Source organism: Gordionus sp. m RMFG-2023, chromosome 1 (assembly GCF_954871325.1).
Source record: "Gordionus sp. m RMFG-2023 chromosome 1, tfGorSpeb1-WG-v2, whole genome shotgun sequence".
In the NCBI taxonomy this organism is placed as follows: Eukaryota; Metazoa; Nematomorpha; class Gordioida; order Chordodea; family Parachordodidae; genus Gordionus; species Gordionus sp. m RMFG-2023.
In genome coordinates this window covers 18,296,340-18,320,615 of record NC_088775.1, presented here as the reverse complement: position 1 = coordinate 18,320,615, position 24,276 = coordinate 18,296,340, and the positions used below count along the sequence as shown (strand labels likewise).

The 24,276-nt window shown below is 27.5% G+C and overlaps 2 protein-coding genes and 2 long non-coding RNA genes across 14 annotated transcripts in view; 2 read left to right on the top strand and 2 right to left on the bottom strand.

Moving 5' to 3' along the window:
* The window catches only part of LOC135931464 (uncharacterized), a 65,100-nt gene that overhangs the window by 37,826 nt on the left and 2,998 nt on the right, over positions 1-24,276 (bottom strand). The window contains exon 1 of one of the 11 annotated variants that reach the window (XM_065468591.1): positions 13,440-13,459. The exons of the other annotated variants lie outside the window; for them this stretch is intronic. The gene's annotated coding sequence lies outside the window, so the exon portion shown is untranslated. Of the gene's footprint in view, positions 1-13,439; positions 13,460-24,276 lie in introns of those variants that run through there. 11 annotated transcript variants of the gene reach the window in all.
* On the top strand, positions 4,968-5,527 carry LOC135922621 (uncharacterized). Its single transcript, XR_010570976.1, has 4 exons — positions 4,968-5,261; positions 5,306-5,391; positions 5,430-5,459; positions 5,500-5,527. It is a non-coding gene; the product is annotated as an uncharacterized LOC135922621 (long non-coding RNA).
* Positions 5,807-6,550, top strand: LOC135922562 (uncharacterized). The gene is made up of 4 exons (XM_065456960.1): positions 5,807-5,855; positions 5,901-5,960; positions 6,003-6,204; positions 6,247-6,550. Exons 1-4 carry the CDS (start codon positions 5,825-5,827, stop codon positions 6,347-6,349), a joined length of 396 nt encoding a protein of 131 aa, XP_065313032.1. The 5' UTR covers positions 5,807-5,824; the 3' UTR covers positions 6,350-6,550.
* On the bottom strand, positions 17,497-19,166 carry LOC135922100 (uncharacterized). Its single transcript, XR_010570737.1, has 4 exons — positions 18,658-19,166; positions 18,152-18,606; positions 17,816-18,068; positions 17,497-17,771 (listed from the first exon to the last, which is right to left on the bottom strand). It is a non-coding gene; the product is annotated as an uncharacterized LOC135922100 (long non-coding RNA).

Below are 24,276 nucleotides of genomic sequence, written 5' to 3'. Positions count from 1 at the left end.
TGACTGAAATGTTATAAATTGAGCATTGCAACGCTCCGTTTTAAAAGCTAATAATGCATTTTAGATGGTATTGTGCAAATTAGATTTTTTTACAGCAAGCGGTTTGCTTTTTTTAATACTTTTTTAATTTTACGCTAAAATTTGAAAATGGATGCAAAATTGTATGTATAATTTATCTCATATATTAATTGATACTATATCATTTAGAATATATTAATTGATATTTATAAATTTTAGAATATATTAATTGATATTATTATAATTTTAGAACAGGGGCGTCGTTAGCCATTACAGTCTCAGGGGGCTCAACTAGAAAAATTTCATGAGAACAAAGCCCCTCATACCCCCTAATTTGCAGGCCTTCGGCCGAGTTTTATATTAATATATTATATTTTAAAATTTGCTAACTCTGAACAATTATTCTAAATTTCATATTTTGTCCTTTCTTATATTATGCAGAAAATAAACGAGCATATAAATAATTAAAACAATACAAGACATTTCTAAAAATAATATTTTTAATACAAAATCTATTTATTACATTATAAAATATTTTCGCTTGATGGATTAAAAAAATTTACACCTAAAGAATTACAAGTTATAAAAAAGGTTATTAATTCAAACATATGCCACAATTGATAATGGTTTTAAAAAATCACATAATATAATATAATTCTTAGCAACTTACATTGACAAAAGTTGAAGAAACTAATATAACTCTCTGTTACATTTTAGATGTTGAATATGTTGATCGATGTTATTTTATTATTTATTTTGGCATTTGATTTATTTTTTTATATATCAAATTGTATTTAAATTTAATCGGTGAAAATTTGATATTATGATTTTTTTATATACATCAATTTGTATTAGTTATTTTTTTTATTATTGTTTAAAAAAAGATATATAAAGGGATAAAAAAAATGTAATTGAGGTTAAAAAATAAAAATGAAATTTATCATGTAATAAAATTTCAATTATGATTAAAAATAAAATGTATTGTAATTATCTATCAAATAATAAATGTGGATTTTAAAACAATTCCAACATGGAGGCCAATCTACGTCCGAACTTTGCGTAAGTACTATCTCATAATTTGATCTTGATTTGGCAATGTACATTTATTCTATTTCGCGCCTTTATCGATTATAATTCTCTTACGATGGATGCTTTGAATATATGACTGAATTTGTCAAGCTGGATTTTAATAGCGATGACAGCGCCTACATAGGAAAATTGCAGAATTTCTTCAACACCAGCAAGATCTCCAATGGATAAAAGGCCGCTTTATTTCTCCGAAGTCTTCCTGATGACGAATTCAATAATATTGGGGCAATTTGCACTGAGGAAGACTTCCAGAACCCAATCACCCTGCTTGGCAAATTCAAGTTACAACATCCAACGAAGACCGAGAACGCTAAACTATCATTATTTTATGCTGCAACTCAAGGCAAGGATGAGACATTCTCGGCTTGGGTCACGCGCGTAGCACGACTCAATAAAGAATGTAAATTTAATGTCATTCAGAGAATTATTGAGAAAGTGAGTGTATCTTCGTATTCCAAAGATATCAGGAAAGCGGTCAAGAGCTCTATGACCGTAGAAGACATTTACAATCTAGGTCTAGAGGAAGACACCGCGGACCCAAATGTCATCAAGGGTGAGATGAAATTGTAACATTTGAATGTATCACCTAGTGTACAAGAGGTTAATCACATGGGCAGAGTCAAAAATAGTTACGTAACAACAAAACCCATTCGGGACTCTCACGCACATGGTAATTCTCTTATCAAGCAACCCCAGTTCATCAATGACAATCGCCCCGCACAACATTTCGATGAACGTTACGATTTACGCTGCGACTATTGCCGTGACAAACGATTTGATGAACGCTACGATATATGCTAAGAAAACAACCGCGACAAACGATTCAACGGACGGCATAGCAACTTCCACGACAATCTTTTTCATCAAAGCTACGATAATTGTCACTATAGCCGCAACCGTTTCGATAATCGCAACGATAACTACTACGACGATCGATACAATAATAGCGGGTACAACGTCCATGGCAATCGTCACGACTCTGACCATCATCAAAACCCTGATCGACGGGATGACTGCTATAGAGGTGACAACCGAACCAACTATCCCCGGCGTGGTCAGCACAGACACAACCCTCAAAATATTAATGGTTTTTCGAAATATTCGTTGAGGCCCAACCAATAAAAAAATGACAATAATACTTACAATAGATCTTCTGATTACAAAGATCGTGATTGTCAATTGAATATGAACCATGCTATGAACATCGAAGTAATAGATGATGACGATGACGATGACTCAAACACACTTAAAGAATATAATCTGCAGAATTTGGAAGTGTACAATATGGGGGTCAAGGATACCACATATGAGCCAGGGTTGCCATGTCTCCCCCCATCAGCGGGAGACTCCCGCAATTATTTAGTTTACACGCAGACATCTCTCTCCCGCAAAACTACCGCAATTAGAAATCTCCCGCAAAAATCTACCGCATTTTTTTAATTTCTCCCAAAAAATATTTTTTTAGTATTTTAACGTTTTTAATATATAAATAATAATTTTGAGAGACATTAATTGATTATTTTTATATTTTTAAAATAAATTTTAAATATTTATAAACATGTCTAGTTTGTAAATTTCTTTCTATCCTGTTTTATTTTTATCCAATAATAAATCTTTCATTCATATAAGTCAGTACAGGGGAGTATATCTACATCAATTGCAATACAAAAATATTCTCAAAAATAATAAATAATACAGATGCAACTACATTTGCGGAAATCGTATACATCTATCATGTAGTTTAACATTCACGGAGCTATATCATCACAATGTGGGTCGAATCTTTTTCTCATGATATTTAACGACTCCAATATAAGTGTAAACCTTACTTGTGGCAGAACAGAAATGAGCAAGGCTATCACAAGTGTTTTAGTACCTGAATCCTAGAGGTCAATTCTAAACGATTTGAAAGATGGGCATCCATATGCAATTCTAACAGATGCATTTAATAAGGGAAATATTAAAACATTTCCCTCGATCCTTCGCTATTTCAACAAGAATAAGAACATTTCAATAAAACTGTTAAAATTATTTCCTCTGATATTAAAAAATCCAACAATGTAGCTAGCCACATAATGGTAAATATAGCTGATTCGGGGTTACCAGTGATTTGCATGTCAGCTTTCTGCGCTGATAATGCCTCTGTAAATTTTGACAAAAACCAAAGTTACAGAATTGAGGCAGTACAATAATGAATTAATACCAATTGGCTCTATATGCCATATACTACATAATTCTTGCAAGAAGGCAATGAATATACTATCTGAGGATGTCGAAATAATAGTGAAGAAATGTTTTAACGAATTTAATTTATCAACTAAAAGAGTTATTGAATTAAAAGAATTGATGAAGTGGTCTGACTTGGAATGGTGTGAGTTGTTGCGATATATATATATCAGGTGGTTGTCATTAATACCTGCCATCGATAGAATTTTAAAATTTTACAAACCTTAAAAATAATACTTCTTAAATAGAGATTTTAAAAGCTGTCAAAATTTTTCGAGTATGAAATGGCAGAAGCATATTTAGGATTCGTTTCACGTGTAGGAAATCTACTTCATGCAATTAATATTCCCTTGCAATCAGAATATTCTTTATTAAAAAAGATTCACAAAATCATGCTACAGCTCTGTTCATCTCTACAGCTAAAAATTGATAATAAATTTTATGGCTTGCTAAAAATATTATATTAAAATGTTCAAATAATACTCTAATTAATACATTTTTAAATGAAGCAGTTATTATTATTAAGACAATTTTAGAATATTTACACTCAAAATTTGATTTTAATAACTCTAATTACAAATGTATTATTATGACCTTGGAACAGAAACCATCAATTGATGGTTTTTATAATTTAATAAATATATAAAAAATACCGAAAGACATTGATATCATGTTTGAGGAGATTGTAATTCTCTCTCTTTTTTATGATTCGCCAAAATATTTAAAGTTAGATGATCTAAAAGCAGAGGAGAAATGGGTAGAATTTTTTCGTAATAACGATAAATCCCCAGGCTTGGAAAAAAATATGCAAGTATGTCTTCTCCTTACCTCATTCTAATGCCTCACCCGAGCTCATTTTTAGCCTGATGAACTGCCTGGGAAAAGGAGAGAAATGATTGCTTTAACAACATTAGAGACCGAGCTAATGGTTAACAAATATATAATATGTCTAAATATCTCAATAACGACGGTAAACATTTAGTTCTATTATTTAAATATAAAATATAATTAAGTTTTAGCAATGGTGCTATAAAATTTACTGTCAATTATTAAATGTAAAGATGAACACATCTTCAGCATAATTTTGTGAATCTTTATTAAGATTCTTCTGATAGCAACTACACATTAACAGCATGTAGTAGATTTCCTACATGTGAAATCATTCCTAAATATACCTCTACCTTCATTATTGAAAAAAATTTTCAAAATGTTATAACAGCTTTTATGATCTTTATTTAAGAAATATTTTTTAAAGCTTTATAAAATTTAAAAATTCAATCGATGGCGGGTATTGACTCAATTATGTAAATACACTCTGTTTTTAACAAATTCACTGAGGCATTATCAGATCAAAAAGCAGACATGCAATTTATTGATAATCTCGAATCTGCTATATTTACCATTATATGGTTAGCTATGCCTTTGGGTTTTTCACTATTTGAGGGGGAAAATTTTGAAACGAGCTTAATTTTGTTGAATTAGCAGAGGATCAAGGGAGATATTTTAATATTTCCCTTATTAGATGCATCTGTTAGAATTGCATATGTATGCCCATCTTTCAAATCGTCAATTGACCTCCTGGATTTAGGTCCTAAAACATTGATGATAGCCTTGCTCATTTTTGTTCTACAAGTATAGTTTTCATTTATATTAGAGTCGTTAAATATTATGGGTAAAATATTCTACCAACATTGTGAAAACATTTTCAAAGTATTGTTTGCAAGATGCGAGACATACATAATATTGCCATAGGCAATATTAATTTAGCCCAGCTCCAGCCGAGGGATTACAAAACCCGCAATACTGGGAAAAATACTCCCTATAAAACAATGATAAGGTGCTTATCTGGAACAGACGTCGAGCTGATAGGAAGGGTGGAAAAATGACATGGCCTTGGCTGGGTCCTTTTACAGTTGTGAATGACAAAAGTATAAATTATGATTTTTAACATCAAAATATTTATAATATTTAGGCAATGTAGAGTAATGAGTGCCTGTGGGAAACAGATAAAAATTCTAGAAAATATTTGTAACATAAAACATTATGTTACAAGAAAAGGTATAGTTTATAAATAAATTAATTATATATTTATCAAGATGACACAATTAAAGCAGGACAGAAAAAAGGTTAAAACTTTTAAAAATTTATTAAATATCTTTTAAACAGTTCCCAGGTTACCAAGTAAAAAGTTTCATTCTTCTACCATTAAAGGTATACAGTTGACTTAATTATTAAATAATATTCCTTATTTTAGATGATGAAAAAAATTTTCAAGAACCAGCAATTAAAAATTTAAAGCTTAATTCGAAGAAAATCATATGAAGGGTAATATTTTCATATTTAATATTAAATCTTTTTTAAAATGTCTAGTTTTGAAATTACTAAATACGATAGTTGGAGACGATTATAATTGTCAAAAAAAAGGTAATAAAAAAATATTTAATATACATATTTTTTAGATGATGGAGTTAAAACAATCAGTGAATTGAAAATGCTAAAGCCTGATGAGCATCGACCTTATAGTAATATTTTTAAGAATTGATAAAATTAATTTTTTAATTTAATAGTTGCCCCGCCTCACAATTTAAAGATTGTAGATTGCGAAGTGGACATACAAAATAAGAAAGGTAAAAATTTGTATAATTAGTAGATTGATACATATATTTTAGATGGTAAAATTATATTAGAGACTGTAATTTCCAAGAAAGAGGATGCAAATCTTTTTCTTCCCACAAACAGAAATTGGAAAATATATCATTCTGAATGCTTTCATTTTGCGATCAAGAACAGATATCCAAAATATGATAAGGGTGTGATTGGAAATAATTTTTCTACCGAACGGATTACTGGTGACGGAAATTGTCTCTTCAGGTATTTTTATTTACAATAAATTATTGTTAATCATTATTATAGATGTATAAGCAAAGAAGCTTGTGATGAAGAATGCCATTATAATTTTCTGAGACAGCAATGCTGTCTCTTTATGAGAATTAAGGATATTGTTGAACAGATGTAGGGGTTTTTGGGAGATCCCTTTGATGTATATTTGGAGAGAACATACATGGCCCTAAATGCAACTTATGGAACAGAGGTGGAGATAGTTTCTATGCAACTATGCTTAAGACAAATATTAATATTCATACTATTTATAAATGGGCTTATTATACCCCAATAAAATTATTACATAATATCAAAAAATTTAATGTAAATATATATTTAAGAAATTATCGCGAGCATTTTGACCGCATTAAATTTTATTTAATCTTATTTATATCGCGTATTTTATTCACATCATATATATGAATTCATATCGCGTATCTTACAGCATATATCTTAACTATATCGCGTATCTTATTTATATCCCGTATCTTATTTACATAATATATCTTAATTATATCGCGTATCTTAATTATATCGCGTATTAATTATATAGCGTATCTCATTTATATCGCGTATCTTATTTATATCATATTTTTTTAATAAGTTTTGACCTTTTTCAAGTTATAAATAAATAAATTTTGCAAGGAGAATAAAAAATTGTCATAAATTTCAAATAAGTGAGTAATTTTTATAATGATGTTAATTATTATATTTAATCTTTACAAGTAGTCAAAAATGTCAATTTCCTTAACTAAATGAGTAATTTTTATGAGTAAAACATGTCAGTTTAAAATGTCAATATCATTAAATAAGTGAGTAATTGTTACAAGGACTAAAATATGTCAGTCAAAAATCTCAATTTCCTTAACTAAATGAGTAATTTTTATAAAGAGTAAAACATGTCAGCCAAAAATGTCAATATCACTAAATTTATTATATTTTATTTTTACAAGTCAGTCAAAAATGTCAATATCACTAAATTTATCATTTAATTTTTACAAGTGGGTCAAAAATGTCAATTTCACTAAATTTATTATATTTAATTTTTACAAGTCAATCGTAAATGTCAATATCACTAAATAAATGAGTAATTTTAATACGGAGTAAAAATAATACGTTGCACCAGCACTTTACGGGCCTTCAGCCCGCCAAAATTTTTTTAGCAATTTTTATATTTTTACGACAATTTTCATATTTCTTCCGCATAATACCAAATTTCTCCCATAATTTGAAAATTTTGACGTGGCAACCCTGCATATGATACGTACAACGTGACAGTGAGCATCAACAACATACCCACGTTGATGCAAGTTGACACCGGTACCAGGTACAGTATACTTCCGAAGCTGACAACTAAGACTGTAGGCATAACCGCGATGCGTAAGACGGACATGAGACTCACTGGTTATGACGGCAGCGCTATTATTAGGTCTTGACAATGTGAACGTTAAGTATGAAGGAAACTCACATACACGGGAGGCCATTGTAGTGGATTGTCATAAGATCCCCCTGCTAGGATGTATGTGGCTCCACACCTTCAAAAACATTTTAAAAACGTTCTTAGTGGGTAATGTAGAGAATGATCTCGAGAAGATAATCTCGACAACAAAAAAAGACCTCGAATCAACTTACTCCTACAAACCCAAAATGGTCAGACAAGAGAAAGTTCACTTGAAGCCCGATGCTGTGCCTACGATCATACCTTCAAGGAGAATTCCGTGCGCCAAGATCGATGCAACGACTCAGAAATTCGACAAAATAAACCTTGCTCGAAAGGAATCTAGATGTCCGATGCTATGCACAAGCGACCCGGTTTGGAAATTAGCTAGGGGTTGTCTTTACTTTACTAAGCCATCATTCGGTTTGAAAAGAAGACTGCACCATGAACATGGGTGGCGTATTGCTTGGTGATCATGAATGTTAATGACGTTACCACTCAATTTATCCAAGGAAATCATGAGCCGAATTTCTTTGGAGGGTGGAATGTTGAATATGTTGATCGATGTTATTTTATTATTTATTTTGGCAATTAATTTATTTTTTTATATATCAAATTGTATTTAAATTTAATCGGTGAAAATTTTATATTAACATTTTTTTATATACATCAATTTGTATTTGTTATTTTTTTTTATTGTTTAAAAAAAAGATACATAAAGGGATAAAAAAAATGTAATTGAGGTTAAAAAATAAAAATGTAATTTATCATATAATAAAATTTAAATGATTAAAATAAAATGTAATATAATTATCTAACTATAATAAAACGTGGAATTAATTCAATTCCAACATTAGACAATGTTTTATAGAATGGACTAATATGGAAAAATTTATAGTCCTAATCAAATCAACAATTCTTGAAGAAGATAATATAAACAAACATTACAAATCATAAAACTATATGGTGCTTAAAGCTTCCTCTTAGATGATATGATAATTATTGTGAGATATAAAATTTCTAAAAGATTATCTTCCATTTTTAATGATATATAAACGACTAGACAGTTATTGCTCATTTAAATTATGCAATCATATGCTCTCAGTAGCATGAGTAATAATCTTATACATTGCCCAAATAATAGATGTTGTTGATTAATTTGCAGTCATAGCCATGACACTCACGATGTAAACTCATATCAGAATTTATTATGTTATATAAAATGATAAAACAAAAACAATAAGAATCTTTAGAAGAAATTATGCTAATATATTGAAGCCTTAAGTTATTTACATGACCAGGATGCCATATTAGAAATGAAACATATAGTAATTGAAAAATAAAGACCAAAGGGAAATGATGAAGCAATTAAGATTTTATATATTATTATCGCACCACCTATAATTGGTATATTATGTCTTGAAATTAAAATAGTTTGTAATAATATCAAAAATATACTCGTATTAAAAAATTAAAAATCAAAACCATTTTTCAAAGAAGAAAAAATAACTTTCCTAAAAATACACAATAAAAAGAGAAGGAAAAAAGGGTATTTAATAAGGATAACATCCATTGTGAGATGAATAATATGTTTTATTTTTAAATATATTTTTTAAATAAATAGAAAGCGTTAAAGAATTGAATGCGAATTGTTACTTATAATTATTTTCAAAAGCATTTATTAGTAAGATTTATTAAAATATTAACTTTTATATATTCTCTATAACAGGGGCGTCGCTAGCCTTTACACTCTCAGGGAGCTCAACTAAAAAAAAATTTATGGGGGCATCGCCCCCCATTTCCCCCCTTTGCGGGCCTTTGGCCCGATTTTATAATAATATATTATACTTTTTAAAAATTTGCTAACTCTGAATAATCATTCTGAATTTCATATTTTGTCATTTATTATATTATGATGCATACAAAATAAAATAGCATATAAATAATTAAAACAATATAAGACTTTTCTAAAAATAATATTTTTTAATGCAAAATCTATTTATTACAGTATAAAATATTTTCGATTGCTGATATAAAAAAAAATAATTTGCGCCTAAAGAATTACAAGTGATAAAAAAGGTTAATTAATTCATACATATGCCTCAATTGATAAGGGTTTTTAAAAATATCATATTATAAAATTAGCAACTTACATTGACAAAAGGTCAGGAAACTAATATATCACTCTGTTACCATTTTTAGACAATGTTTTATAGAATAAACTAATATGGAAAAATTTATGAGCCTAACCCAATCAACAATTCTTGGAGAAGAGAATATAAACGACCAATCCAAATCATAAAACTATATAGTAGTTAGAGCTTCCTCTTAAATGACATGATGGAAGCTAGATAAGTATGAGATATTAAATTTCTAAAAGATAATCTTCCATTTTTAATGATATATAAACAACTACACAGTTGACCATTATTGCTTATAAAATATGAAATCATATGCTACCAGCTGTAATAATAATCTTAAATTACATAGAAACACAAATAATAGATGCTGGTTAATTTTCTACATTTTTCACCTTTATTTATTTTACCTTTTTAAAAAATTAATTATTTGCTACTACATTTTGACAACATATCATATCAGTAAATATTCAAATAAAGTAACCCATGACCGGAAAAAAAATTGATAAAACAAAAACACTAAAAATCTTTAGAAGAAATTAGGCAAATGTATGAAAGCCTTAAGTTATTTACAAGGCAGGGATGCCATATTAGAAATGAAACATTTTGTAACTATAAAATAAGAAACAGAGTAATATGATATGATAAAAGAAATTAATTAAGATTTTATATATTATTGTCGCACCACCTCTAGTTGGTATATTTTATCTTAAAATAGTAGTAGTTTGTAATAATATCTAAAATATACTAGTATTAAAAATTTAACTCAAAACTGTTTTTCAAATAAGAAAAAAATAGCTTTCCTAAAAACACGTAAAAAAGAGAAGAAAAGTTATCTAATTTATTACATCCATTCTTGTTGATTCTTGTATAAATAAAAAGATGTTAAATTTTAAAAATATTTCTAAATAAATAGATGGCGTTAAATATTTAAAGGCAATTTATTATTTATATTTAGTATCAAAAGCATTTATTAGTAAAATTTATTAAAAAATTAACTGTAATATATAATATAACTGTCAAACACGTCTGTAAAAGTGGTATTTACCTAATATTTTATAACCAATTATATCTAATAGAGGATTATAAACTATATGTTTACTTACTTTTTATAAATAAATCTCTTATACTTATTTGGATTTGGACTTGAAAATAATTTTAAGAAGAGGCATGGTAATTAAATTTAAATAACAATAATATAGTTGATTAGTAATTTTGAACTCGGTTAATTACTATATTAAATTTGTTAATTTTCAATTAATATTTATTTAATTAGGGTATAATAATTTAAATAATAAATGTCAATAAAACTTCAACTGTTAAAGCTAAATTAATATTTAGTAAGTGATATTAATATTCTATTTTTAACACAGAATTTGATTGTTAGCTGACATAGTGAAAATATAACTTATAAGTATTAATCTAATCTAATCTAATAATTAAAATAGTATTAATTTAAGAATAATTTAGATAGACTTATTAATTTTTAAATTATGAAATTAAATCTATATATTACTCAATAGAATTATAAAAGAAATCATTCAGTGGGCAATCAAAAAAGTTTATTTTTAGTTCAAGGGGATATTAAAGAGCCATTAAAAAAAATTTTTTTTTGCTTAAGGGGGCTATTCAAATTTTTCAGGGGGCTCGAGCCCCTGCGCCCCCTATCGACGCCACTGCTCTATAACTGTCAAATACTGTATTATTATATGTAATTGCAAATACGTCAGGTGGCATTTTATCTAATATTTTATAAACAATTATATATAATAGAGGATTATAAACTATAATATGTCTACTTACTTATTATAAAGAAATCTATTATACTTATTTGTACCTTGAAAATATTTTTAAGAAGAGGCATGGTAATTAAATTTAAAAATGAATAATATAGATTAGTGATTTTGAACTCGGTTTATTACAATATTAAATTTATTAATTTTTCAATTAATAATGATTATATTTATTTAATTAGGGTTACATAATAATTTAAATGATAAAAGTCAATTAAGCTTCAACTGTTAATGCTAAATATATATTTAGTTATTAGTGGTATTGATATTCTATTTTTAATAAAGAATTTGATTGAAAAACTGACATAGTGAAAATATAATTTATATGTATTAATATAATCTAATAATTAAAATAGTATTCATTTAGTAAAAATTCAGATAGTCTTATTAATTTTTAAATAATAAAATTAAATCTATATATTACTTAATAGAATTATAAAAGAAATCGCTCAGGGGACAATCCAAAAAATTTATTTTTAGTTCAAGGGGATATTGAAGAGCCATTAAAAAAATTTTTTTACTTCAGGGGGCACGAGCCCCTGCGCGCCCTCCTATAGTGACGCCACTGTTTTAGAATATAGAATGATGAGGTAAAAAATTTTGTAGCTTATTAAGATAAATATTTATGAACAATGATAAAAGAAATTACATCAAAGGCTACTGGTTCAAAAATAAATGCTCTCTTGGATGATAGATTTTTGGCTCTTTTGGAAAGGGTGCCATCTGAGAACCAGTAAAATATATTTCTTTTATCTATAAATTTAATATTATTTTAGATTGTATCTACAATCAATAGCAGAAGGCTTGGAAAGTATGAGCCATTTAAATAAATACTTTTTCAAATGTGATGTATCAAGATTGCATCAAATTCAATAGAAATACCTTCAAATTAAACATAATTTATTTAATGAAATGAAATTATATCTTAGTGTGTTTATTTTTGTAAATATATTTATTTATCTATATTATAATTTTCCGATGTCCTCACTACGTCATCGTGACGTCATGTCATCGCTATGTCATCGTTACGTCATGTCATCGGTACGTATTTATTTTATTTATTTATTTTATACAAACAGATGATCCTATAACTAAAATTTTCTATTCAACTGTAGGAGGCCATATTAAAACCAAAAAGTACAATATTTACTATTGTTGATTTTATCTATTTATTTTATACAAACAGATGATCCTATAACTTAAATTTTCTATGCAACTGTAGGAGGCCATATTAAAACCCAAAAGTAATACATTATATTTATTAAATATTACAAATTATTAATATTTTATATCTCTAGCCTTGGGAAATTTTTTTCAAAATTAATGCAACTGCACAATATTAGGAAGCATATAATTAAGGTAGCATATAATTATAAAAAAGTTTATCAAGCCCAGCTCAACCCTTAATAATTTGTAAAAGATATTCCCATGTCCATTGATCAAGTCTTGAGTTTATACTAATGTTTATACATAGGAAAGTAATACATTATTTACTAAATATTACAAATTATTAAGAAAGCCCATCAAAAATGACAGGGAATGAGATTTTTATTCATTTTTTACGATAGAGTCATGCCAGGTCCAAGCTCACAATATTAGGAAGCATATAATCATAAAAAAGTTTATCAAGCCCAGCTCAACCCTTAATAATTTGTAAAAGATATTCCCATGACAGGTGCAAGCTAATATTAATTTTGAGGTTCCATGCCCAGTCGTATCCAATATAATTTTGAAAATTTTTCCCCACCTCGGAGATAGTTAAATTTTTAATTGATTTATCATCACATGAAGGGTAAATATCTGATTTACCCATTAGTTTAAAATGTAAAAAAAAACATAAATAATATTAGGGCAGACCTTATTTTGTCATGATTCTCTGATAAGTGCTTTGTTCAGGCTTTCTCAGTTTCCCTTATAACCAATTCACTTGATTTTTTCCAAAATTAGTGCAACTGTAGAAGGCCATATTAAAACCAATTGTCAAAGTAATACATTATTTACTAAATATTACAAATTATTAATATTTTTAGCATTTTTTTTTACTTAACATAAAATATAGACAAATAATTTGGGAAATGCAAGACATACATTAAATTTATCCGAAAAGCTACAATAACCCTATAAAATAATTTAATATTTGTTGATTATCAGAATTTAAATCATTAACAATCATATCTCCTGCTGTGGGATACTGAAAAAAATCGGATATTAAATTATTGGTTTTTTTCACAGGTTAATTTACACTCATTGAAGACTTTGATAATTTCTCAACTAATCTTTGTATTAATTGTTTTTTTTATTAAAATTTTCATCCATTTGCAACCATGTCCGATCTAGTTTAAAAAAAGAATGAAGCATAGTTGCTAAAATATTTTCATCTTCAAAAATTGTCCCAATAAACCTAGAATTATTAAATACTGATTAATTTATTATTAATTTACCTATTTTCAATTCCTTTAAGTAAGGCATTTAAGGGTGGTAAACAAAATTTCAGGTTCATTTGTTTAAACTTTTTCAATTTAATAATGAGCTGGGAAATATGTTTACCGGCGATAGGCACTCCAACAATCACCTGTTGTGCATATTAACTATGGTTCTATTAGACTTTTAATAATTTCTTTTTTTTCATTCTCCCATCTTTGGGAAATTCTAGCAACCACTGTCTGTCTGCAAATTATATTTTTTTTGTGGAGCTAATTTTTGATCATTTTTATAAATGATGGATTTTCAACAATTGAAAATGGCTGAATGCTATCTATAATAAAATCATATATTAAATCATCTAAAATGGTTTGGGTTAAAGTCTGAGGTCTCTTGAAAAAAAATCAATGGACGATGAGCCTAGTCCAATATTTTCTTTAATAGATTTTTTCTCCTTCCCCTTTTTTATTTGGATTAAGAGTGTTTGATGTTTTCTCTTAAAATTTAAAATGTAAACATTTATTTAGTATCTATACCCTTAAATATTTTACAATGTTACAAGTTGAGGTAATGCTAACTGAAATATTCATATTTTTTGGACATGACAAACATTTTACTAACAGAGATTTGTTTTCTTTATTTTGAGATATTATTTTAAAATATGGTCTATAAATTGGCCATGGAATGTCGTCATTTTCGTCATCAATATTAATCTTAAAAATTAATATAATAGAATAAAATAAAATACCAATTCCATTACAAATAAAAATGGTAAATTCCTTGAGATGGATTGTAATATCAGAATTTGCTTGTTATTGATAACTCGGATATAATATTTAATTAATATTTATATATTCTTTTTTATATATGTTTTAATATTTTACATATCTATATTATAATTTTCTGATGTCCTCACTACGTCATTGTGACGTCATGTCATCGCTACGTATTTATCTATTTTTATTAATTAATTTATTTTTTATAAAAACAAGACTCAAATAAAAAGCAACTATTATATCCTGGTAAATAATATTTATAATTTATAAAAAAATTTATTTATTTACTTTTTTTATAGGTGAAATATTTTGGAAGAAAATCCAAGAAAGCAACTATAATCCTGGTAAATAATATTTTTAATTTATGATATCAAAAATTAAATATAATTCAATTATTAATTCAACCCATATTCATCTTGAGAAGAAAGGGTAAATAATATTTTTTATTTATAAAAATGAGTTTTTACAAATCAAACAATCATACACCCTTATTTTCCAAAAAATGAGTTTTTACAAGGGCTAATATCATAAAATAAATATTATTCAATTCTTAATTCAACTCATATTCAAGTAAATTAAATTATAAATGCTTATATTTTTTTTACATTTAGAATACATCTATTTTAGCTTCTGATGATATTCCCACTCTCTATAGAGAGTTGAACCTAATATTGATTCCTCTTCAGGTTAAATATATTAATATTTTTAAAATTATTCTTATGTACAAGCCCTGTCTTAACCTCTCTTAATGATTGTACAGATGCTGATTAAGCAACTATTATCCTGGTAAATTATTATTTTTTATTTATTAAAATGAGTTTTTACAAGGGTTGATATCAAAAAATAAATATCATTTAATTATAAATTCAGCCCATATTTATTTTGAAGAAAAGCAAAGTAAGGGTAAATAATATTTTTAATTTATAAAAATGAGTTTTTACAAATCAAACAATCATCATACACCCTTAGTTCACAAAAAGTACAACATCAATAATTTAAACTTTCCCATTCCAGCTACACACATTCAAAATTATTATAAATATTTATGAAAATAGTTTCAAAACACAAAAGATTAACCCTACCTATTTTTAAACAAAAATGTGGTATAAAACAAGAATGTGCCACCCCCCCCCCCCATTTTCAATCTAATAATTAGTGACATCACAAATACCAGTAACCTACAAAATGTAGACTGGCTATGCTACGCCGATAACATATATATCATTATTGAAGATGTCGCTAACATGAATTATTTTAACAATAGTCTCAAATAATATGTGAAAAATCAGCCTGATAAAAAATTTAAAAAAACTATTCTATTCTATTTTCCTTTCCTTTTAATTTCTTTTATTATCTTCACCTTTCTCAAACTTTTTAATTTCCTATTTCTTTTTCTTTAGCTTCCTTTCCCTTTAATTTCCCTTTTTTCTTTCCATTTACAATATTTAGTATGATATTTTTTATAATTTAAATAAATTTATATATCTATTTTAAACATCCTACGTATTTTTAAAGCTATTCATTTTGTCGGGCCGCACAATATGCCCTTTTATCTCTGATGAATATTTTGTCTAACTAACAGTAAAATATTCAAAGTACATTATTTTTAGCATTTAACTAAATTAATATATCAATTTTTAAGGATCCTACTTTTTAAAAGCTTGCCTTTTGTCAGATCCACAATTGCTCTATTCTCCATGCTGATTATTTTGTATATCTCACCAAAAAATAAGTACATTATTTTTATTATAAATAATATTATATAGGATTTTATATCTATCCAAAAAATCGATATATCTATTACAATATTTTTTTTATTCAATTAAAATTATATATTTATTCTTAAGGATCCTACCTTTTTAACAATACTCCTTTTTATTCTTACTAATTTTTTGGTTTAACTCAATAAAAAAGACAAAACAGGGTTTTCTATCTTTAGGATTTTACATTTATTCCATAACAAAATACATACTACGGTATTTATATTAATTAAATTATTCTATATCTATTCACAAGGTTCCTATTTTTTTTAATTTGCCAATTGAACTCTCCAAATGGTATTTTATTTTAATCCTACCTTATAAAATTAACTTGAGAATTGTTTTGTTTTTACTTTAGTTAACTATCCCCATCTTATTTCCTCTTTATAATTGTTCAGATATTGATATATCAGTCATTAATAATGAACAAATGCAAAATAAACCTTTAGAAGAACATGATAGGCTTGATAAGTCCCCCAAAAATTTTTTTTGATTATAGCCCCCCAACTACTAGAAATATACTTTTATCCTCTACAGGTTTACAGTATTTTAATGTTTGTTTAATTTAAACAATAGTTTATTTATATTTATGGCTCATTTCTTTATTTGTCTAGGCTAACCCAATCTTAATCCCTCACATTGTTACAAAACATGATGAATCTATTATTAAAGATAATCAAAGAAAAAAATGGCGATTCAACAAACGCCTTACCCGTTCTAGAATCAGTGACCCCTACACTTTTTGAGGGATAGAAGCAGAATACCCCCCTAAAGTACCCCCCCCCTATTGTAAATTATTTTTTGACACCAATAAATTTCAAAAATAATTTTTATTGCATCAATATTTATTATAATATAAATATAATGTAAAAAATATATGCTTTAAAAATATTATTTTTAAATTAATAATTTAGATAAATTAGGGGAAGAGAAAGCAAAAGAATTTATAATTTCATCAATATTTAATTGTTTAAATAAATTATTTTCCATTGATAAAATGGTTAAATTATTAAGAAATGGATCTTTCATGACACTACGAAGTCTTGTTTTAATTTTACTCATGACCCTTTCGGCAGTACATGATGTAGTAGGAATAGTTAATAAATATTTATATAAAATTGTTAAATTTGGGAAAGCAGAAAAATTTATAAGCAGACGATAAGGTAAAATAAATGAATAGTTTCTCCAGTCTGAATCATTCATCTCAGAATTATTATCATCATCAGAAGAAGCTAAATAATGTATTAGTAAAAATATCTTAATTAAATAAATTTACAATTCTCAGAATCTGACAAATCTTCTTTAACCTCTAGGTCACGAGTAATAATTACGTCCCCCGTTTTAGCCATTTTATAAATATTTCTAAACATCAACATTTCCTCAAAAACTTGACTTGTATTTAATTGATAAAATTCACAGATATCCTTGATATCATCTTTAACAATTGCCTTTTCCGCCATTCCCTTTGGGGTAAAAAATGATGTTTGACTCAAAAATTTTATCGATTCATCGTTAAATCTTTCACTAAACTGCATATCAAGTGCAGCATAAAACACACTGATTTTAAAGCTAAAATAAAATATTATATTTAATGATGAAAGTATATATATACCTCTCCTTTTTGGATTGTAATGTTTGAAGTCTTGAACTTTCAAAATCAAAAGGTAAATTTCTCTTCTTTATAAAATCTTGGGCCTTTGAAAAGACATCCAAAAATTCAGTGTTATTATCAATTTTAGGATTGTAAAATAATAAAAGATAATAATTTAAATTATACTTCTCATATTAATCAGGCAATCTTTTGCCAATTGAATTTGATTTATTGCAAACCCTATATCCTTCGAAATGGTTTGCAATTTTGTACAAGCCAAGCTTGTTATCAACAATATTTTATCCAAAACACATAGTGATAAAATAAAATAAAATTTTTCTATTCTATAGACTATAGCACTAGCCATAGTGGAAGTGGCAGGATCTTCAGAATCCTTTAAATTTGCCAAAGCTGCCCTCAAAGCATCATAAAGTTGAAAAAAATTTACAATCGCCTTATATGATGTTAGCCAGCTTCTATAAATATAAAATAAACATTATATATCAAAACAATTAAGATAATATTACCGAGTGGTATTCTTGATGCGTAAAAATCTATGTGATTTTGTCAGTAAATCACTCTGACATGTTTTGAGCACTTCATATCTTTTAACATCATTAAAATATACGTAAATTTCGTCTAATATTCCCAAGACATTTCGCAGCTCTTTTACTGATTGGCATAATTGAACAACTATTAAATTTAATCGATGACAATAGCACCAAATAAAAGCTGCCTTTGGCGCCTCCGCTCTAATCAAAGCCTGCACTCCATTAATTCTTCCACTCATGTTTGAGGTGCCATCATAGCTTTGGCCACTAGGAATTCGAGGGGTAGATATATGGAGCCAAGCTTGGATATTATATTCTTTTTAATATCGAGGCCCGTTGTATTTCCCGTACAATAAATGTCTAATCAGCCTTTCAACGGGCTTAGGTGTCTCGCTATTTTCAACATATCTCACTATCAAAGCTATTGCTTCTGATTTCGATACATCATATGTGCCATCAACTATAATTGAATAGCACCTGTTGAATTCAATCTCCTTTTGAATTTTTTTTATAACCATATTTTTCATGGTTTCAATAAGAATTTTTATGTTATTATATGATAACAGATTTGAATATAATTTAGATTTTAATCCCTTAATTTTTTTCTCACTTCTTCTTTCTTCATTATCTTGTATATACATTTTAAGAACAGGCTAGAATCTGCAATAAGTTTAATAAGGCTCATCATATTGCCATCTTAATTTTTAATCAAGCATTTATATTTTTTTTGGTTAATATTTTTGGGCATATTTTGACAATGATCTAGAAATTATAAATGAATATATATAAGATTAATTAAATTTTTACTATTCCCTTTGATAAAATTTTAATTTTGCGCCAAATCTTGAAAGTGGAAAAATAATTTTATGATAAGAAATATCGGATAACAAACTAATTTGCTAAACATCGACCATAAAAATTTTTAAAAAAATAAATAAAAAATTTTAAAAAAAAAAGTACCCCCATAGAAATTTATAGAAGCAGTTGCTTCGGACCCCCCCCCCCGTTGTAGGGGTCACTGTCTAGAATTACTGGTGGCCAAGATAATAAGGAACTGTGAACTCCTCTGGGGGTTTATTTTGTTTTTTTATCTAATATTTTATATCTATATGTTTATTTTATATTCATCCAGTTGCCTCCAAATGATATTTCTATCACTACTACCAAAATCCCTATGCCACCTCTGCCTAATTTTAAATAAATATAAGCATTTAATTCCACTATCATTCACCCCACTAGGAGTTAACATAAATAATACTTTATCCGATTCCCTGAGGAACTTTCATGAATATTTAGAGGGATGTTCAAACGTGAATGTGTAGTGCGTTTCATTAACATTATTAATGGGAAAATATGCGGTATTTTTGTCATAGCCTTTATAACAATACTTACGACCGTTTTATGGTTGAGTTAACAATGTCGTTCATGATTCTATTTTAGAGGGGGATACCAAAACTGACACTTTGGCAGAAATATCATTTTGCGTTCTTCTTTTACCAGTAGCCCAAAGCCTCAGCTTTATCATGACGCAATGGGTGTTGTACACCTTTGATCCGTCATTATTCATTACTTTCACCTACAACCCTAAATGGGATGATATTATACATTAATTATTTCCTCTGCAGACGACTTCCCAGATTTATTTTGTCGCTTTTTCCATCAAAAATTAAAATGTCATAAAGGATTTGTTCTTAATTTTATCAGACACACAAAATAATAATTAATCCTCATCATTTTGTTAAAAAAATTACCTAAATTTATATGGCAAGAAAAACAAATTTCTTAAAAAATATATAAATAAATTGCATATAAGTTTCATTAGCATTGAATGGAATTTTTGTAATTTAAATAGATAGCATTTTTTTGTACTTAACATAAAGATATAGATAGCCCTTATCAAATTTTTTGATAAAAGGAGTTTACCCACTAATTGGTAAATCCGAGATTTCCCCTTCATGTGATGATATTTAGAAATATAACTATCTCCGGGTTTGGGAAAAAGTTTTGAAAATTAATATGGGTTGGATTGGGCTTGGAAAATATTCCTCAAGATTAATATTTACTTGCACCTGACTTGGGAATATCTTATACAAATTATTATGGGCCGAGCTAGGAAAAAATTTTCAAAATTATTATGGGTTGAGCTAGGCTTGAGAATTTTTTTTAAAAATTATAAGGTCTTGGACACTTGGAAATTTTTTCCAAATATTATGAGCTTGGACCTGGCTTGAAACTTTATAATGTTAAATGTTAGTCTTATGTAATCAGTAATATATTTACAAAGAATTTTGATATTGGGTAAAAGCTCATTTAAATATATTTTGACTCAAAAAATAGTTTCCACTCTTAGTCCTAATGGGTTTGACTCAATGACATTGGTTGGACTTGACCTAAATGGGGAGGGGGGGGGGTTTAAAAATAATTTAAATTGGATATGATTTTTAAATAAAAGGTAACATCTTTCTTAAAAAAACGAATAAAATTCTCATTCTCCGTCATTTTTGACGGGCTATCTACTAGTATATATAATTTTTTAATATATATATTAATATTAATTTATATGCTTATATGAAATAAAATAAATTTTACACTCAAGTATTTTTATTTATAATATAAAAAAAGCGTTAAATAAAAGTATATCAAAATGTATCTTCAAAGTATCTAAAAATTAATACAGATACCTCTAAGATAATATCTAGATACAGATACTTTAATCAAAAATTTATCTAGATACAGATACCACATTTTTGTATCTAGATACTTTAACAACTCTGAAAATAATTATCAGTATCATTGAAATCAGTATAATATTATTTTATTATATAATTAATTTAACCTGAACGTGATAATTAAGCGCCAAGCCCTATATTGTTATATACAAACACACTAAAAATGATAAAATATGAAAATAAATGATGTAGATTTATTATTGGATAAAAATAAAACAGGATAAAAAGAAATTTACAAACTAGACATGTTTTTCAAATAAATATTTAACATTTATTTAAAAATATAAAAATAATCAATTACTGTCTCTCAAAATTATTGTTTATACAATAAAATCGTTAAAATACTAAAAAGAAATTGTGCGGGAGATATTAAAAAATTGCTGTAGATTTTTGCGGGAGTAAGATGTCTGCGTGTAGACTAAAAAATTGCGGGAGTCTCCCGCTGATGGGGGAGACATGGCAACCCTGTTAATAGATATTAATTATATTCACAAGCAATTGCAATCAAGTGTTAAAAATGGAATATCAATATCACACATAATGTCTAAATATCTATCTAATTACGATCACTGCAATAATTCTAACAAAATAGATTCTTTATAATGCTGAATGATTAATGTTTGTCTATATTTGTTATCCATGAAATACAAATAAATACTTCTTATACTTTTTTGTACTATGATCAATTAAAATTATATTTAGAAAATAAATTGTTGTTTATTATATTGATTTATTGTTGTTTTTCAGATAAATTTGGTATATATATGTCTTGCCTTTTCTAAATTATTAATCAAAGAATTTGATAAGGGCTATATCTATATGTTAAGTAACAAAAAATGCTATCTATAAAAATTACAAAAATGCCCTTCAATATTAATGAAACTTAATTGCAATTTATTTATATATTTTTAAGGAATTTGTTTTTCTTGTCAATCCATATAAATCTAGTCTAATTTTTGTAAAAAATGATGGGGATCTGTTAAAATTTAGAACAAATCCTTTTTGACATTTTAATTTTTGATAAAAAAAGCGACAAACGATGTGGAGTCTGATGTGGAAATAATTCACCCATATTTTCATTTTATTTAGGGTTGCAGGTGAAAATAATGAATAATGGCGTCTTACCAAAGCAGCGCACAATAGCCATTACGTCCCGAAAAAGCTGATGCATATGCCTTGGGCCAAGGTAAGAAGAAAGAAAAAGTAAGATGGAAAGAAAGAAAGAAGAAAAAATAAGGGAAAGAATGAGATAGAAAATATAAAGGGAAGTGTAAAGTGACACAGCAAAGAAAAATGTGAAGGGAAGGAAAAGGGAAAATGAAAGAAGAAGGAAAGTAATAAAAAGGAAGAGGGAATAAAGAAAAGGGAGAAGGGTAAAAAGGCAAAGAAGAAAGAAAATGCAAGGTAAAGCAAAGGAAATAGAAGAAAAAGCAAAGAAATAGCAAAAAAAAAAGCAAAAAGAAAAGAAAAAGTGAAAGAAAAAAGAAAGTAAAGGAAAAAGTGGAGATATAGGAAGAGCGAAAGAAAGATGAAAAGACAACCGGAAATAAAAGTGAAAATGAAAGAAAAAGGAAGGTAATGGAAAAGAAAAGGATAATATGATATGAAAAAGGGAAACAAAAAGAAGGGAAAGAAAAAGGGGGGAGAAGGGAAAAAAGGAAATGGGGTTAGAAAAAAAGAATGGAAAGTGAAATAATATAGTAGAGAAAAGGGGAAAGTGAAAGAATAAATAAAAAAAGAAAAAGTGAAAGAATGAAAAGAAAAAGGGGAAAGGAAAGAAAAAGGATAAGGAAAAGAAAGAGCAAAAAGAAAAAGAAAAGGAGGAAAAAAAATGTAAAAGGAAAGAAAAAGATAAAGGAAAAAAAGAAAGGAGAATGAGAATGAGAAGGAAAAGAAAATGGGAAAGGAGAAAGGAAAGAAAATTTGGAAAGGAGCAGGGAGAGGAAAAGTGAGAAAAGAAAAGGGGAAAGCAAAAGGTTAATGAAAAAAGGGAAAGTGAGAGAAGAAAATAGATAAAAAAAAAAGGAAAATGAAAAGAAAAAGAAAAAGGGGGAGTAAAGAAAAAGGGGAAAGGAAAGAAAAAGTGGAGCTAAAGGAAAAGCGAAAGAAGCGGAAAGGAAAATGAAAGTATAGGAAGGTAATGGAAGAAAAAGGAAAATATGAAATGAAAAGGGGAAAGAATAAGGGGGGAGAAGGGAAATGAGGTGAGAAAAAATGGAAGGAAAACGGGATAATGGAAAGTGAAATAAAAAATAGAGAAAAAGGGAAAGTGAAAGAAAAATGAAAAGAAAAGAATAAAAAGGAAGGAAAAAAAGAGTAAGGAAAATAAATAGCAAGGAAAAGAAGGGAAAGGAGGGAAAAAATGTAAAAGGAAAGAAAAAGAGAAAGGAAAATGATAAGGAAAAGAAAGGGAAAGGAAAATGATAAGGAAAAGAAATGGGAAAGGATAAAGGAAAAAAAATATGGAAAAGAGCAGGGAGAAGAAAAGGGGAAAAGGAAAGATAAGGGAAAAGCAAAAGGTTAAGGAAAAGAAAAGGACAATAAAGAAAAGAAAGGGAGATGGGTAGGGGTAGGATTGTTAAAAAGTCTGATTTGAAAATTACCCTATTAAGATTTTAACCAAAATAATATATAAGACTGAAGATTTTGCTCGTAGATGGCAGAAATGTTTTAATCTATTTTTCCAAATCTTGAGGCTTACATAATATAATTTTGTATAAAATCTTAATAGGATCATTTTCATAAATCGAGCTAAATCAGCATCTAATAACCCTATAAAAATTGAAAGATAAAGAAAAAGGGGAGAAAAAGAACAGTGAAAGAGGAGAAAAAGAACAGTGAAAGGGGAAAAAAAGGAAGGGAAAGA

Bases quoted from the DNA above. Each gene is read 5' to 3' on its own strand.
- LOC135922562 (XM_065456960.1), top strand. From the start codon at position 5,825: ATGCTAAAGCCTGATGAGCATCGACCTTATA. The intron at 5,856-5,900 runs GTAATATTTTTA...TTAATTTAATAG, and splicing joins TGATGAGCATCGACCTTATA to TTGCCCCGCCTCACAATTTA. The intron at 5,961-6,002 runs GTAAAAATTTGT...CATATATTTTAG, and splicing joins GGACATACAAAATAAGAAAG to ATGGTAAAATTATATTAGAG.